General features: G+C 36.3%; 1 protein-coding gene across 2 annotated transcripts in view; it reads right to left on the reverse strand.

Moving 5' to 3' along the window:
* The window catches only part of RBBP8 (RB binding protein 8, endonuclease), an 81,090-nt gene that overhangs the window by 11,183 nt on the left and 52,981 nt on the right, over nucleotides 1-16,926 (reverse strand). For both annotated transcript variants that reach the window (XM_079942372.1, XM_079942373.1), the window contains 7 exons: nucleotides 16,587-16,672; nucleotides 14,965-15,074; nucleotides 12,991-13,873; nucleotides 12,784-12,910; nucleotides 11,775-11,863; nucleotides 10,708-10,825; nucleotides 1,337-1,477 (listed from right to left, as the gene is read on the reverse strand). In XM_079942372.1, coding sequence (XP_079798498.1) covers nucleotides 1,337-1,477; nucleotides 10,708-10,825; nucleotides 11,775-11,863; nucleotides 12,784-12,910; nucleotides 12,991-13,873; nucleotides 14,965-15,074; nucleotides 16,587-16,672 — 1,554 coding nt within the window. The remainder of the gene's footprint in view (nucleotides 1-1,336; nucleotides 1,478-10,707; nucleotides 10,826-11,774; nucleotides 11,864-12,783; nucleotides 12,911-12,990; nucleotides 13,874-14,964; nucleotides 15,075-16,586; nucleotides 16,673-16,926) is intronic.

Consider the following 16,926-nt stretch of genomic DNA (forward strand, 5'->3'; position numbering starts at 1 on the left):
TCTACTCCTTCCTATGAGGGAAGACTAGGTAGAATTTTGTGATATGGGGGTCTAGAAAATGAAATAAATGGACAGAAAGTCCTAAATTCTATGACTGAGTGACTGGGAAAAATAAAGTCTGAAAGGTCACTTGGTAGGAAATAAATGGAACTTGGTTTAGATATCTTAAGTTTAAGCTGTTGAAGAGATGCAAAAGTAGGATAACTAAGAAATACAGGGCTGGGATTCACTGGAGAAGTCAAACTAGAGATACAGATTTGGAGTTTTATTTTCAGAGGTAATTTAATAAAAGCATGAGAGAAAATGAGTGTGAGGAAGAAAACAGTGTCTTGGGGATACTCTAGGAAACAGAAGTTGCCAGAGATCAGAAGAGCAGTGCAGCACTGCCAAAAGAGCTAAGTAAGTAGAAATTCTGGGATGTTCAGTGTGAAAAACAACTTAAAAAAAAAAAAAGATAAGAAATTAATAATTACACCTTATAAAAGAATATCTTTTTTTTTAAAGTGAAACCAATTTGCAAAGGATTTTGGATCCACCAAACAGGATTCATATTCTTGGGGAGAAAAATGAATTGAACAGTTGTGAATTTTTATCACGAAATTTGCTTGATCAAGTTTCTGCCATGGACTGAGCAAACGAAAGCATGCTGTTACGTATCTTTGGTTAAGGTCTCATCCTGTGGGCTGTCACTTTAAAAAGCACAAGGAAAGCATAATCAAGATAGATTTATACTCAATGCTTTGACTATTGTCATAGCAGAAGTTGTGCTCATTTAAGCCACTATAAAACCACCTTTGCACTAAATTAAAAATTATGACCGTGTTAATCACAGTAAGAAAATGAGATATTTAGCAAGAATTTTAACTAATTTTCAATTCAGATTATCTACTTAAGAGTTTCACTTAGACTGTTCTTTTGATTGCTAACCTACATTATAAATTACTGCTTCTAATAAAACAGATCTGAAGAAGGCAGATATAGTATTTTATCTGGGAAGGTAAAGTATTCAAGCAGGAAACGGGTCTGAATTTTCTGCAAAACTTCCTCTTTTCACTCAGTTACAATAATTCACTTAATTATGGTATCACTTAACAAAGAATTTTCTCAAAACTTTTATAAGCTGAGTGAAAGGTTCATAGGAACCCTCTGAACTATTTTTGGTAACTCTTCTATTAATCTGAAATTATCTTTAAAAAAAAACTGGAAAAAAATTTATTCAAGAAGCATGAAACTTGGTTAAGATACCTCATTAAGCCTCTGTTTAATATGCATGATGACTTAATTTACTAAACTCAGTGTACTGGAAAAACCATAATTAGAAAGGAAAGTGCCTTACAGTTGGGTTTTTTTGTAACAGTTGACGACTCCTCTTCATCTGCTACTTGGGGGAAGCTATCCACCAAACAGGATTCATATTCTTCCTGTGTAGTCCGATCAAACATATCTTCCAAGCTATCATTCAGTTTTCTTTCTCCATCTGTGTGAAAGAGCGTTGGCTTAGGCAACAAGCAAGCTTTTTGCTTTCTATGTAGACCAATGTGAAACTTGTAGGAACTGCCACAAAAATAATTCAGATGTGTATGAGGCAACAGTAAACCCCAAGCCTGGGTAGTTACTGCATATTTATAAAGGTTTTATGTTATGCCTTCAAATGTCCTTTACTCATGTCAAGAGAATGCTAGTTTTTGTTACTGTCATTATAAATGTTAAAAAGTCTTTTTCTCTCTATCCATTCATGCATCAATATAATTCACACTAAACCAAAAGGAACTACCCAAAGGAATGGTGAGGAACAGAAAACACAGCATAATAAATGGTGAAAAATATGAAGTTTAAATAAACTATGTATAAATAACTGACATTAAAATCTCTATAGAGTTTTGTTTACCTGCTTATTTTTCTAATGTGGTAGCAAAAAAGTATTTTCTTGCATTATCATTAACACTTGGAAGTTCAGTGTTACAGAAATAATGAATTCAATTCCATATTTGATATGCAAAGTGCTAACTTCATCTTCAGAGTACTAACTACATTTCCATTATATGATTGTATTTTTAAAAACACCAGTTTACTAAAAATAGAAGTAGATTCAGTTGGCTAACAAATATGACAAAACTGAAGCCTACCAAGATGACTCTATATAAAGTAACTACCACCTCCCCCCATGCAGACTCTCTGGCACCTCACCCTGTTTTATCTTTCCGTAGCACTTGCCATCATCTAGCATACCATACTTGTTTGTTTCTCCCCTATTACAATGTAAGCTCCACGAGGTAGGTACTTTTGTTCTGTTCACTATTATCTCCAATTCCTGATACAGAACTGTGTCTTGATAATTACTGAATGATTAACCATTTGTTCATTTTTCATTTTGAGGGTCAAATCTGTAAGTAAAAATAACTTCTACGTGCCAGGCAGTATGCTACGCATTCCGAAAGCATTCTGTGTATGCTGCTAGTAAATCACAATAAGTTAATGATTAATTTGTTTGCGGGTCAGACTTCTGATTGTAAAGTGCTTGAGGACAGAGACCATATCCTTATTGATCTTTCTATCATAGCATCTACTAAGTCTAACACAGAGTAGAGATATAAAAATCAGTTTTTGACTTGAAATAGTAGTAATTGGGAGTTTAATGGTATGCTGCATCTTTAACCAATTCTAAGTATGAAAAAGATCTACTTTACGGGTAAAATGGGCAGACTGTTGTTTTCCAAGTATGGGCTCAACAGTATCTCCTATTCCATTTGCTGTTCTTATAATGTGATCTTGGAACTCCTCCTACTGAGCAACTTCTGAGTCCAGATCATAAAAATACCATGCACTTCTACCTTGCTCTTTGGGGATGCTCACTCTGGGAACCTAGTGTCCAAGTAATAAGGAAGCTCAAACTAACGCATGTGGAAAGACTATATGGAGAAGCCCTGAGACTTAATAAGAAGAGAGAGAGATGCGAAGTATCTCCCATCTGTCTAGCCCTCTGCTGTTCCGGCTCCAGCCACCGTCTGTCTATGACTGCATGAGACCCGGAGATAGAACCACCCAGCCTAGACCTTCCTGAATTCCTGAGGCACAGAAACTATGAAAGATAAGAAAATGGTTGTTGTTCTAATCCTCTAAATTACTGGAGTGACTTATTTTTCAGCAATAGTACTCACAACACCTTAGTCAAAATTATCTAGGTAATTTTAGTTTAAGATCTAGTTAAACTCATTAGTTTAAGTTCTAGTTTCACCTCCATATGATACTTGCTTCAAATATATTTGGGAAACTATCATCTTAGATTAACTACATAAATTTGAAGCCAAAGTTGTCATACTTTGTTTTTCCCTTTTCCCTTTTCTACAAAACTGAGGAAAACATTATCAGGAACTGGTCCCAGGAAAAAACTAATCTTAAAAGCAAAGTCATCTTCTTAAGAAGAAAGTTATTTAAGTATCATTTACTATAAAAAGACAATAAATCACCGTTAAGGTTTACTTTTCTTTTTTTCCAACATCTTTATTGGAGTATAATTGCTCTACAATGGTGGGTTAGCTTCTGCTGTATAACAAAGTGAATCAGCCATACGTATATACATATCCCCATATCTCCTCCCTCTTGCATCTCCCTCCGACTCTCCCTGTCCCACCCCTCTAGGTGGTCACAAAGCACGGAGCTGATCTCCCTGTGCCATGCAGCTGCTTCCCACTAGCTATCTATTTTACATTTGGTAGTGTATATATGTCCATGTCACTCTCTCACTTTGTCCCAGCTTACCCTTCCCCCTCCCCATGTCCTCAAGTCCATTCTCTACGTCTGCATCTTTATTCCTGTCCTGACCCCAGGTCCTTCAGAACATTCTTTTTCTTTTTTTAAAGATTACATATATATGTTAGTGTACGGTATTTGTTTTTCTCCTTCTGACTTACTTCACTCTGTATGACAGACTCAGGGTCCATCCACCTCACTACAAATAACTCAATTTCGTTTCTTTTTATGGCTGAGTAATATTCCATTGTATATATGTGCCACATCTTCTTTATCCATTCATCTGTTGATGGACACTTAGGTTGGTCCCATGTCCTGGCTATTGTAAATAGAGCTGCAATGAACACTGTGGTACATGACTCTTCTTGAATTATGGTTTTCTCAGGGTATATGCCCAGTAGTGGGATTGCTGGGTCATATAGTAGTTCTATTTTTAGTTTTTTAAGGAACCTCCATACTGTTCTCCGTAGTGGCTGTATCAATTTATATTCCCACCAACAGTGTAAGAGGGTTCCCTTTTCTCCACACCCTCTCCACCAGTTGTTGTTTGTAGATTTTTTGACGATGGCCATTCTGAGTGGTGTGAGGTGATACCTCATTGTAGATTTGATTTGCATTTCTCTAATGATTAGTGATGTTGAGCATCCTTTCATGTGTTTGTTGGCAATCTGTGTATCTTCTTGGGAGAAATATCTATTTAGGTCTTCTGCCCAATTTTGGATTGGATTGTTTGTTTTTTTGATATTGAGCTGCTTGTATATTTTGGAGATTAATCCTTTGTTAGTTGCTTCGTTTGCAAATATTTTCTCCCATTCTGAAGGTTGTCTTTTCGTCTTGTTTATGATTTCCTTTGCTGTGCAAAAGCTTTTAAGTTTCATTAGGTCCCATTCGTTTATTTTTGTTTTTATTTCCCTTTCTCTAGGAGGTGGGTCAAAAAGGATCTTGCTGTGATTTATGTCATACAGTGTTCTGCCTATGATTTCCTCTAAGAGTTTTATAGTATTTGGCCTTACATTTAGGTCTTTAATCCATTTTGAGTTTATTTTTGTGTATGGTGTTAGGGAGTGTTCTAATTTCATTCTTTTACATGTAGCTGTCCAGTTTTCCCAGCACCACTTATTGAAGAGGCTGTCTTTTCTCCATTGTACACTCTTGCCTCCTATGTAAAAAATAAGGTGATCATATGTGCGTGGGTTTATCTCTGGGCTTTCTATCCCATTCCACTGATCTATATTTCTGTTTTTGTGCCAGTACCATATCGTCTTGATTACCGTAGCTTTGTAGTATAGTCTGAAGCCAGGGAGCCTCATTCCTCCAGCTCCGTTTTTCTTTCTCAAGATCGTTTTGGCTATTCAGGGTCTTTTGTTGTTTCCATACAAATTGTGAAATTTTCTGTTCTAGTTCTGTGAACAATGTCATTGGTAGTTTGACAGGGATTGCACTGAATCTGTAGATTGCTTTGGTTAGTATAGTCATTTTCACAATGTTGATTCTTCCAATACAAGAACGTGGTATATCTCTCCATCTGTCTGTATCGTCTTTAATCTTTTATCAGTGTCTTATAGTTTTCTGCATACAGGTCTTTTGTCTCCTCTTCTTTTTGTTGCAGTGGTAAATGGGAATGTTTCCTTAATTTCTCTTTCAGATTTTTCATCATTAGTGTATAGGAATGCAAGAGATTTCTGTGCATTAATTCTGTATCCTGCTACTTTACCAAATTCATTGATTAGCTCTAGTAGTTTTCAGGTAGCATCTTTAGGATTCTCTATGTATAGCATCATGTAATCTGCAAACAGTGACAATTTTACTTCTTCTTTTCCGATTTGGATTCCTTTTATTTCTTTTTCTTCTGTGATTGCTGTGGCTAAAACTTCCAAAACTATGTTGAATAATGGTGGTGAGAGTGGACAACCTTGTTTTTTTCCTGATCTTAGTGGAAATGGTTTCAGTTTTTCACAATTGAGAATGATGTTGGTTGTGGGTTTGTCATATATGGGCTTTATTATGTTGAGGTAAGTTCCCTCTGTGCCTGCTTTCTGGAGGGTTTTATAAATGGGTGTTGAATTTTGTTGAAAGCTTTTTCTGCATCTATTGAGATGATCATATGGTTTTTCTCCTTCAGTTTGTTAATATGGTTTATCACATTGATTGATTTCCATATATTGAAGAATCCTTGCATTCCTGGGATAAACCCCACTTGATCATGGTGTATGATCCTTTTAATGTGCTGTTGGATTCTGTTTGCTAGTATTTTGTTGAGGATTTTTGCATCTATGTTCATCAGTGATATCGGCCTGTATTCTTTTTTTTGGTAACATCTTTGTCTGGTTTAGGTATCAGGGTGATGGTGGCCTCACAGAATGAATTTGGGAGTGTTCCTCCCTCTGCTATATTTGGAAGAGTTTGAGAAGGATAGGTGTTATCTCTTCTCTAAATATTTGATGGAATTCCCCTGTGAAGCCATCTGGTCCTGGGCTTTTGTTTGGAAGATTTTTAATCACAGTTTCAATTTCAGTGCTTGTGATTGGTCTGTTTATATTTTCTATTTCTTCCTGGTTCAGTCTCAGTGAAGGTTGTGCGTTTCTAAGAATTTGTCCATTTTTTCCAGGTTGCCCACTTTATTGGCATATAGTTGGTTGCAGTAATCTCTCATGATCCTCTGTATTTCTGCAGTGACAGTTGTTACTTCTCCTTTTTCATTTCTAATTCTGTTGCTTAGAGTCTTCTCCCTTTTTTTTCTTGATGAGTATGGCTAAAGGTTTATCAATTTTGTTTATCTTCTCAGAGAACCATCTTTAATTTTATTCATCTTTGCTGTCATTTCCTTCATTTCCTTTTCATTTATTTCTGATCTGATTTATGATTTCTTTCCTTCTGCTAACTTTGGGGTTTTTTTGTTCTTCTTTCTCTAATTGCTTTAGGTGTAAGGTTAGGTTGTTTATTTGAGATTTTTCTTGTTTCTTGAGGTAGGATTGTATTGCTATAAACTTCCCTCTTAGAACTGCTTTTGCTGAGTCCCATAGGCTTTGGGTTGTCATGTTTTCATTGTCATTTGTTTCTAGGTATTTTTTGATTTCCTCTTTGATTTCTTCACTGATCTCTTGGTTATTTAGTAGTGTACTGTTTAGCCTCTATGTGTTTGTATTTTTTACAGTTTTTTTCCCTCTGATATCTAGTCTTATAGCGTTGTGGTCAGAAAGGATACTTGATACAATTTCAATTTTCTTAAATTTACCAAGGCTTGATTTGTGACCAAAGATATGGTGCACCCTGGAGAATGTTCCGTGAGCACTTGAGAAAAAGTATTCTGCTGGTTTTGGATGGAATATCCTAGAAATATCAGTTAAGTCCATCTTGTTTAATGTGTCATTTAAAGCTTGTGTTTCCTTATTTATTTTCCATTGGATGATCTGTCCATTGGTGAAAGTGCGGTGTTAAACGTCCCCTACTATTATTGTTACTGTTGATTTCCCCTTTTATGGCTGTTAGCATTTGCCTTATGTATTGAGGTGCTCCTATGTTGGGTGCATAAATATTTGCAATTGTTGTATCTTCTTCTTGGATTGATCCCTTGATCATTATGTAGTGTCCTTCTTTGTCTCTTGTAACAGTCTTTAAAGTCTATTTTGTCTGATATGAGAATTGCTACTCCAGCTTTCTTTTGATTTCCATTTGCATGCAAATCTTTTTCCGTCCCCTCACTTTCAGTCTGTGTGTGTCCCTAGGTCTGAAATGGGTCTCCTGTAGACAGCATATATATGAGTTTTGTTTTTGTATCCATTCAGCCAGTGTATGTCTTTTGGTTTGAGCATTTAATCCATTTACATTTAAGGTAGTTATCAATGTGTATGTTCCTATTACCATTTTCCTAATTGTTTTGGGTTTTTTATTGTAGGTCTTTTCCTTCTCTTGTGTTTCCTGCCTAGAGAAATTCCTTTAGCATTTGTTGTAAAGCTGGTTTGGTGGTGCTGAATTCTCTTAGCGTTTGCTTGTCTGTAAAGGCTTTAATTTCTCTATCAAATCCGAATGATATACTTGCTGGGTAGAGGAATCTTGGTTGTAGGTTTTTTCCTTTCATCTCTTTAAGTATGTCCTGCAGCACCCTTCTGGACTGCAGAGTTTCTGCTGAAAGATCAGCTGTTAACCTTATGGGGATTCCCTTGTATGTTATTTGTTGCTTTTCTCTTGCTGCTTTTAATATTTTTTCTTTGTATTTAATTTTTGATAGTTTGATTAATATGTGTCTTGCTGTGTTCTCCTTGGATGTATCCTGTATGGGACTCTCTGTGCTTCCTGGACTTGACTATTTCCTTTCCCATATTAGGTAAGTTTTCAAGTATAATCTCTTCAAATATTTTCTCAGTCCCTTTCTTTTTCTCTTCTTCTTCTGGGACCCCTATAATTCGAATGTTGGTGTGTTTAATGTTGTCCCAGAGGTCTCTGAGGCTGTCCTCAATTCTTTTCATTCTTTTTTCTTTATTCTGCTCTGTGGTAGTTATTTCTACTATTTTATCTTTCAGGTCACTTATCCGTTCTGCTGCCTCAGTTATTCTGCTATTGATTCCTTCTAGAGAATTTTAAATTTCATTCACTGTGTTGTTCATCATTTGTTTCCTCTTGAGTTCTTCTAGGTCCTTGTTACACGTTTCTTGTAATTTTCTCCATTCTATTTCCAAGATTTTGGATCATCTTTACTATCATTACTCTGAATTCTTTTTCAGGTAGACTGCCTATTTCCTCTTCATTAGTTTGGTTGGGTGGGGTTTTACCTTGCTCCTTCATCTGCTGTGTGTTTCTCTTTTTTGTTTAACTTACTGTGTTTGGAGTGTGTTCGCAGGCTGCAGGTTCGTAGTTCCCGTTGTTTTTGGTGTCTGCCCCCAGTGGGTAAGGTTGGTTCAGTGTGTTGTGTAGGCTTCCTGGTGGAGGGGACTGGTGCCTGTGTTCTGGTGGATGAGGCTGGATCTTGTCTTTCTGCTGGGTAGGATCGCGTCTAGTGGTGTTTTTTGGGGTCTGTGAACTTAGCGTGATTTCAGGCAGCCTCTCTGCTAATGGGTGGGGTTGTGTTCCTGTCTTGCTAGTTGTTTGGCATGGGGTGTCCAGCACTAGAGGCTGCTGGCCATTGAGTGGAGGTGGGTCTTAGCATTGAGACGAAGACCTCTGGGAGGGCTCTTGCCAACTGATATTACGTGGGGCCGGGAGGTGTCTGGTGAACCAACGTCCTGAACTTGGCTCTTCCACCTCAGAGGCTCAGGCCTGACAGCTTGCTAGAGCACCAAGACCCTGTCAGCCACATGGCAGGAGAAGGTGGGCCATGAGTTGGGTGTCAGCCACTGCCTGGTTGTAGCTCTGTCTCAGCTGTCTCCAAAGGTCACCCAGATACATTGGGTTATTCCACCGTTCCTCAGAGCTTGCACATGCCTGTCTGGGATTTGTAGATGTCCTCCTGATACTTTTCATTGAAATACCTTGCATTCATGGTGGTGAGAGATATGCTAATAGTGTTGGTTCTCTTCAGTTCAGAGACTGGGACAGTCTGAGCCTTCATGTGGCCAAGTCAGGAGCAGCTGGCCAATGGTCCCAAAGTGATAACATGTCAGATTCCAAAAAGGCTTTCTGCAGTGCCTGAGCAGTAGTCCCAAGCAGCTGCTCAGCTGCAGCACTCTGACCGGGGAACTCGGTGGGACCCTCAAACGAGGATTTCTGCCGGCCGTAGAGCCTAACTTGCCCACCCAGGCAAGGAGCTGAGGAGAGCATCTTCCAGCCCCGTCTCACCAGAGAAGCGGACACCTGGTTAAGGTTTACTTTTAATAGGTACTGTCCTCTCAACGTAGGCAGCCAGGTACTTGATTGTATGGATATTATTACTCAAGAACAAAGAATTAAGGCAAAGGCTATTAAAATTTTCTCTCACTTACTGCATTTGGGGCAGCAAGAGATAAGGTGTTTCTTAAGAAGCAAGGATAAGACTGGCTGTTTTACTACTGGGCCCTAAGCAGGTAGACTAGAGAATATTCAGCAGAAGATGCACACACAGTCTGAATGTCCTCAATTCTAAGAGACGATCATTGGAAAAGGCCTCTGCTTTTAGCCCTGCATCACGTGGCAGGTCCTAACTCTTTAACACATAAGGGTGATGAATGACAACTATTCCCAGTCTAGTTGATCTCATGTCATATGCCTCTGTAGTTAAGAATGTTGCTAAGGTGGTGCCAAATGAAATCCTTCCATTGTTCCCACCTCTTTCAGAAAATCAAGGCTTTAGATGAAGAATTAATAGTTTCTCACTATAAAGGGCTGTAGACTCCTAGTTTTGCCAAATCTCCTTTTCTATAGAAGTAGAATATGGCAGAGTCACTCACTCATCATATACACTACCATTCTTAGTTTACTGCTAATTTGCAAATCTATACTAATACTTCTCAGTGGAATCCTCCCTTTTTTTCCTTATCAAATTGCTTTGGAAAATAGTATTTCTAAAACAGGACTCTCAAGATTCCCTTTACACCTTTTATAAAAAAATTATCTAAACCAGGGATCAGGAAACTTTTTCTTAAAGGGTCAGACAGTAAATATTTTAGGCCTGTGGGGCCATAAGGTCTCTGCAGAAACTACTCAGCTCTGCTGCTGTGTTCAACAAGCAGCCACAGGCAATAAATAAACGAGTGAGGCTGCGTTCCAGTAAAACTTTACTTACAAAACTGGTAGCTGGCTGTAGTTTGCTGACTCCTGGAAACAACGTGAATTCTTTTGGAAATAAAAATTATTTTTACTAAAGACTTTTTTTCCTGAAATATTGACACTAAGCTTTACTAAAGAGAAATCTAGTATTAGGAGAACAGGGGGGAAAAAAAACTAGTTTATGGTGAAGAGGTCACTTATACTCATCAGTGCAATGGTATGTCTATAAACTTCCCTCCACATTTGTATTAAAATTAAAAAAAAGAAATCAAATCTTACTTGGACTTTTTTCTCCCTTCTGCTCTTGATTCTTCATTTTTAAAAGCATAGTTTCACTAACCAATGTACAGTCCATGTCCACTGTCTCTCCTCCTGCTAATCTTGACTGACTGCCATCCTGAATAAATATTTAAAAATTCAAAATTTTAACAATCATTCCTTTACGTCCTAATATTTACTTTTTTGGGGGGGTGGGGTAAAATATACATAACACAAATGTTACCATTTTAATCATTTTTAAGTGTACACTTACATTTCAGTAGCATTAAGTAATATTTACCTTTACCCTTTAGGAATATAGATACATTTAGGTTTAAATGCCTATAAACCATTTTTAGCTTTGATATACAAGCATCGTCTCTCAAGCCTAGGAAAAGGACTGCTGCCAAGCATGAGAGAACTATGCATTACCATGATCCCTGGAGCTTCCTTTCTTCCCTAATCTGCTTCACAGAAATGAACATCAATGTACACTAAGAACAAAAGTTCACAAGTCAAATTTGATTTCTTAATGGATATTTATTACTCTAGCAACTGTTACATACTTTATTAATATGCTATCAAGTGAAAGAGAACTTCTCAAACTATGAAGAACCTAAATACAAACCAAAAAATTTATTTCTGCTATGAATTTTAATGAAAAAATACACAGTATTTTAAAAAATTAGCCAACTGGGAAAAATGAAATTTTTTTCTTGAAGGTAGATTATTTTAAGTTAATCAAGGCATATGACAGATTATTTTGATTAAAAAAAAAACTATTTAAAATATGTAATTAGCATTTTACATTATTTTAAAACTATTTTTCAGCAAAGTTCTCTAAAGTCAGAAAGTATTGTTATTATTATTACACTTTCAAAAATACCATAATGTTGGCAAAAATACCATAATGTTGGCATACCATAATGTTGGCATAAGTGTTATTATTTCATAGTTTTCTGAATAAATACATGAAGGCTGTAAGAGGTATGTGATTCCCTCAAGGTCATAGAGTGAGTCAGGACAGCAGGGTGACTAACAATACACTAGAATAACCACATGGGCTTTGGTTCTATTTTCTAACTTACCTTTGTATCTACTACAGTAATATCCATTTTATACTGAGAAAGGTCTGCTCCTGGATCTATACTCCACTGGATGTTTTCAAAGGATACATCTTAGATAAGGAGAGAAAAATGCACAAATAAAAACAAATTTTTAAAATTCTCATCACTTTAAAACATTATGGAACCCACAGAATGAGAAAAGTTTTGCAAATCATATGTCTGATAAAGGACTTGTACCTAGGATATATAAAGAACTGTCACACCTCAATAATAAGACAATTACTTCAATTAAGAATAAGCAAAGGACCTGAAGAGACAGTCCTTCAAAGAAGATATACAACCGGCCAATAAGTACATGAAAAGATGCGCAACATCATTAGCCATCAGGGAAAGGCAAATCAAAACCACAACTGAGATATAACTTCACACCCACAGTATGGCTATAATCAAAAAGACAGTAACAAGTGTTGGTGAGAATGTGGAGAAACTGGAACCCTCAAAATGTGAAGAAATTGGAACCCTCACATGCTGCTGGTGGGAATGTAAAACGTTGTAGCTCCTTTGGAAGAAAGTTAGATAGTTCCTCAAAATGTTAAACACAGAGTTAGCATACACAAATGTTTACAGATATACATGTAAATGCAAAGAAAAGGACAGGCTATCTATGGGTGAGGAACAAGGTTTGGACGATAAATTTCTACTTTTTATATTTTTAAAATCTGTATAGTTTAAATTTTTTAAAGCTTTCTTTTTGTAAAGAAAATAAGAAACAACTACATAGAACAGGTAAATCTATAAAATCACCTATAGAAAGTAGGTGTTAAAGATGTCAATTTATTTTTTCAAAAAGCAGGAAAATCACATGTAAAGTGAAACCAATAAGAATTGTGCTATAAACACAGAAACACACAGGGATAAGATATTTTTTCTGAAAATAATTCAGTCTATCCAAAGAATGTACATAATATATTACAATACTCAATTTAAAGTCATTAAAAAAGAGCAGAAATGCTATTTATAGTGTACATACCTTGGTTGTTTTGTAGAGACTTTGTTTTAGCAATTCTACATGGATTTAACTGAAGAACTGATGCAAGTTCACATGCTCCATGGACTGACCTGGTTTTTACTTTTATAGGCTCACAAGAACCAGCACCCTAAAACAGAAAGAATTATTAGCATCTAGGAGAAATCACAACAACCATTTTAATCAAATCCTTGAACATTTAACACAAACCTTCATGTCATCAAAAAGATTCTCTGTCTCCAAACTTTCACGTGGATGTAGAGGGATTTTAAAGATAGAATTTTCTTCCTTTATTTGTAACAGTGTTTTATTATCTGGAGATTTATTCAAGGACTGGAGGAGGGACTCCTGTAAGCTGCTGGGCTCTTCTGGGGAATCTCTGGTTAACCCACAGCTCCCACTCAAGGCCTTACGGCTTGAGGAAGAGCCCTTTGGAACAGGCTTCAAAACCTCAGAGAGAGTCATTTGCCTAAATCCGATTTTAGAGTTCTCACTTCCTTGGCTTTTCTCTTGACGCTGAATAGCTGAAAATCGATCAGACAGATCCAAAGGTTTATCCATCACATAGTCTCCATTCATGTAAGAATGACTATCCGGTGGAAAAGGAAAAGCATTTTCTTTATCAAAGGAGGCTTGGGGGCAGCTTACTTCATCTTCACTTTCTTCCTCGATTTTCTTCCTTTTGGTTCGGCCTCCCAGTGATTTCAGGGGTACCACATGTTTATCTTTATCAGTAACAGTATCTTTAATGTGATCAATACTATCCTGTTCACTTGTATTTTTATTTATAAGCATCTGCTTATTAGAAGATGACTGGTTAGTGATCTTCTTCACTTCAGCCCCAATATTATGATGTGTGAAGAGGGCACCATCTTCAGATTTTAATCTAGGTTTCTCTGATCTAGAATTAGAAGTGTTGCTGAAAGGCATTGTTTTCAGGTGGTTTTTTTTCCCAGTCTCTAAAAGAGAAGGGGACAAACTTGTATTCAAACCTAAACTACTTTTCACATTAGAGGTAGCTCCAAATACAGGAGATGATACCCGAGTAGTCAATTCTTCTTGAGGAGGAGGCTTTGAATTAGAATCTGAAAATCTAAAAAAATAAAGAGTGGTAAAGCTTTTTTCCTATTAAAGAAATAAGGTAAAAATTAAAAGACAAGCATAATGAGAAAACTTTTGCTAATATACAATTATTAATAGTAAGGTCTTATCCACATCTTAGACGCAGACCATTAACCAAAATTTAAGATACAATATAGTTGCTGGCTTCTCTTTATTTGGCTGACAAAAAGCAGAGGGAAATGATACAGCAAACCTATCTCAATACAATGATATTCCTATCTATAAATATTTTTCCTAAGTAACTTAAATAAATTTTACTATATAATAAAATTGTATTTTAGTAAATCCCACTGGGGACCCAAATTCTTTTGCTGTTACGAAATCTTATCATGAGTAACTCCAAGAAACAAAATTCTTATACTACAGAATTGAACATAACTCAAGACCCAGACTGCCTGTAGCAGAGGAGACAGCTGTGGCAGTAGAAAGAGCATTAGGGTTAAGTTTGAAGATGTGGAATGGCTAAGAGCTCTGACTCTCATACTTAATATTTGTGTGGTCTTAAAAAGACTAAATTTTAACCTTTGTGAAGCTGCATTTTTGTTGACTGTAAAAAATGGGGGTAATAAAACCTACTTTAATGAGTTACTATGACGACAAATTAAATGTGATATATGTATCTAATACTGAAAGCTCTTTTAAAAAGCAAAGTGCCACATAAATATAGGTACTGTTAGTTAAGGGATGTTCTGAAATTAGTAAAAACAAGATGTATCCCAATCTTGGAAGCTCATCTGAACTAATAATGGATTTCATAAAATGTCCAGTTTTTGAAAATACAAACCCAGAAGGGATGATTGGATCTTTAAAGGAGATAAGGCTGGGACCTCTTAAGTACTCCTTGATAGAAGTACAGAAAGAATCTAAAAGTAATATCCATCTCTCTACATTAACACAAAAAGCCCTCAATTGGTCATAAACTGGGGAAAATATTTTTTTAAGTAAAAATTAATACAACCAGAATAACAAGCTGAGGGAGAGAAATAGTTTAAATATATGGAACTCACTGTAATGGAATTTCATCGGCGGTTTGTAAGTTTTTACCAAAGTGCCCCAAATTACCTTAAACTATCTTCACTATTTCTTCTAGATTCCTCAAAAGGTTTTTTGTGCTCTCCTTCCAGACAGTGGTAGAGCTCATCACCAACAGGGCTCATAGGACCTCGAGATTCCTTCAATAATAAAATATAAAGTACATAAATACAATGGAAGGTTATTAATTCTCTCTTTTCTCTTTGGCCGTGCCACACAGCATGTGAGATCTTAGTTCCCTGACCAGGGATCAAACCCGTGCCCCCTGCAGTGGAAGCGTGGAGTCTTAACCACTGGACTGCCAGGGTAGTCCCAAGATTATTTATTCTTAAAAAGGAATGAAATACTGATACACGTTATGATGTGGATGAGGCTAAGTGAAAGACGCCAGACTCAAAAGCCACATATATGATCCCATTTATATATGAATTATTCAGAATAGGTAAATTCATAAGGACAGAAAGCAGACTGGTGGTTGCCAATTCCAAAAAACAAGATTAGTTAGATTAGAGGAAGGGAAGAGAGATGACTGATCATACTTATAGGAGACAAATTTAAAAGGATGCTTTAGAGAGCCGTGCTTCCCGAACTTTAACATGCATACAAATCAACTGAGGATCTTGTGAAAATATAAGTTCTCTTTCAGTAGGTCTGGGGTTAGGTTTGAGATTTTCTATCTCTAACAAATTTCCAAGGATGCAAATGCTGTCGGCCTGTGGATCACACTTTGAGCAGCAGGTCTTTTGAGATCAGTTCCCTTACTAGATTTGGTGTCTAAACTACTGACTTGCCAGGTTTATGGGCAGGACGGAATTAAAAACCATTAAAACATTTAAAGTTCAAAGGGTAAAAACTACCCACTATCACTTGAAGAGAGATTTAAAACTAGAAAGGACCAAAAAAAAAAAAAAAATTCAAATGCAGTGAAAAACCAATTCAATGGTTTGAATATACATTTACATATACTAAATGTATATTCAATATATACATTTACTGACTAAAGCAAAAGAATAGTTTTAAAGCTGTACCAAAATGAAACTTCCCTAAGACTGAAGAATTCAAGGGTTCCATTTTTTAGGGATCAATTAAGAAAAAAAGTAAATTGTGTCTGATGGAAGGAAGAACTAAAACAATGAAAAGAAAATCATGGGGTCAATTTCTGACTCAATTCCTAAAGATGTGGTCTAATTGGACTGGCATTTATAAGGACAAAGATGAATTAAAGGATCTATAGTAGACCCAAGAATTCAGACTATCTTCCAAATCAAAGCCTGGTTTAAAGGATGTTGAAAAGATCCAATAAATTCTGAAATCAACCTAAAGGTTTAAGACTTCTCTTAAAGTCTTCTCTTAGTTGGAATAGGGTAGGGAGGAGAGGGGGAGAGGGAAGACGGTTGCTAAATCCTCTAAGTCATATAAATTTTGATTCAACCCACAACCTATATATCCCAAGAATTCTAAAGATTCTAGATTTCTGAGACTGCCTGGGGTGAATAATATAAATGGGCTTTTCTAGTCACATCAATTTTTGTTCTAGGCCTTTATCCAATAATCTTTGGATAAAATAATTTTTCTCTTGCTCAATTCTCGAAAAACTGACCTCAAAAGACACTAATTAACTCATATTATCACCAAAGTAAACAATTACTTACAGACTCATCTTGAACACTAAGTCCAAGTGTTTCAGCAACAACTGTAGCTAAATTATCAGGAGGATAACTGCTTTTTCCGTGTGTATCTAAGTTTAAAAAAAAACCAAAACAAATTATACAATTGTAGAAATTAGACGTATGAAAAAATACCTAAAAGGAAAGAAAAAGCTCAAAGGACCACTTTACAAAATGGCACTGAACAATTTTTAAAATTCTACGTAAAGTCCAAAATATCTACTATAAATTGCAATAAGTTGCAGGTATCTAGCACCTACACTTGCCAAACTTTTTCAGCTAGTTTTCTATTTTTCCTAAATGAATTGAATGTTAACAGGTAGAT

The sequence above is a fragment of the Stenella coeruleoalba genome (genome assembly GCF_951394435.1).
Source record: "Stenella coeruleoalba genome assembly, chromosome: 14".
Taxonomy (NCBI): domain Eukaryota; kingdom Metazoa; phylum Chordata; class Mammalia; order Artiodactyla; family Delphinidae; genus Stenella; species Stenella coeruleoalba.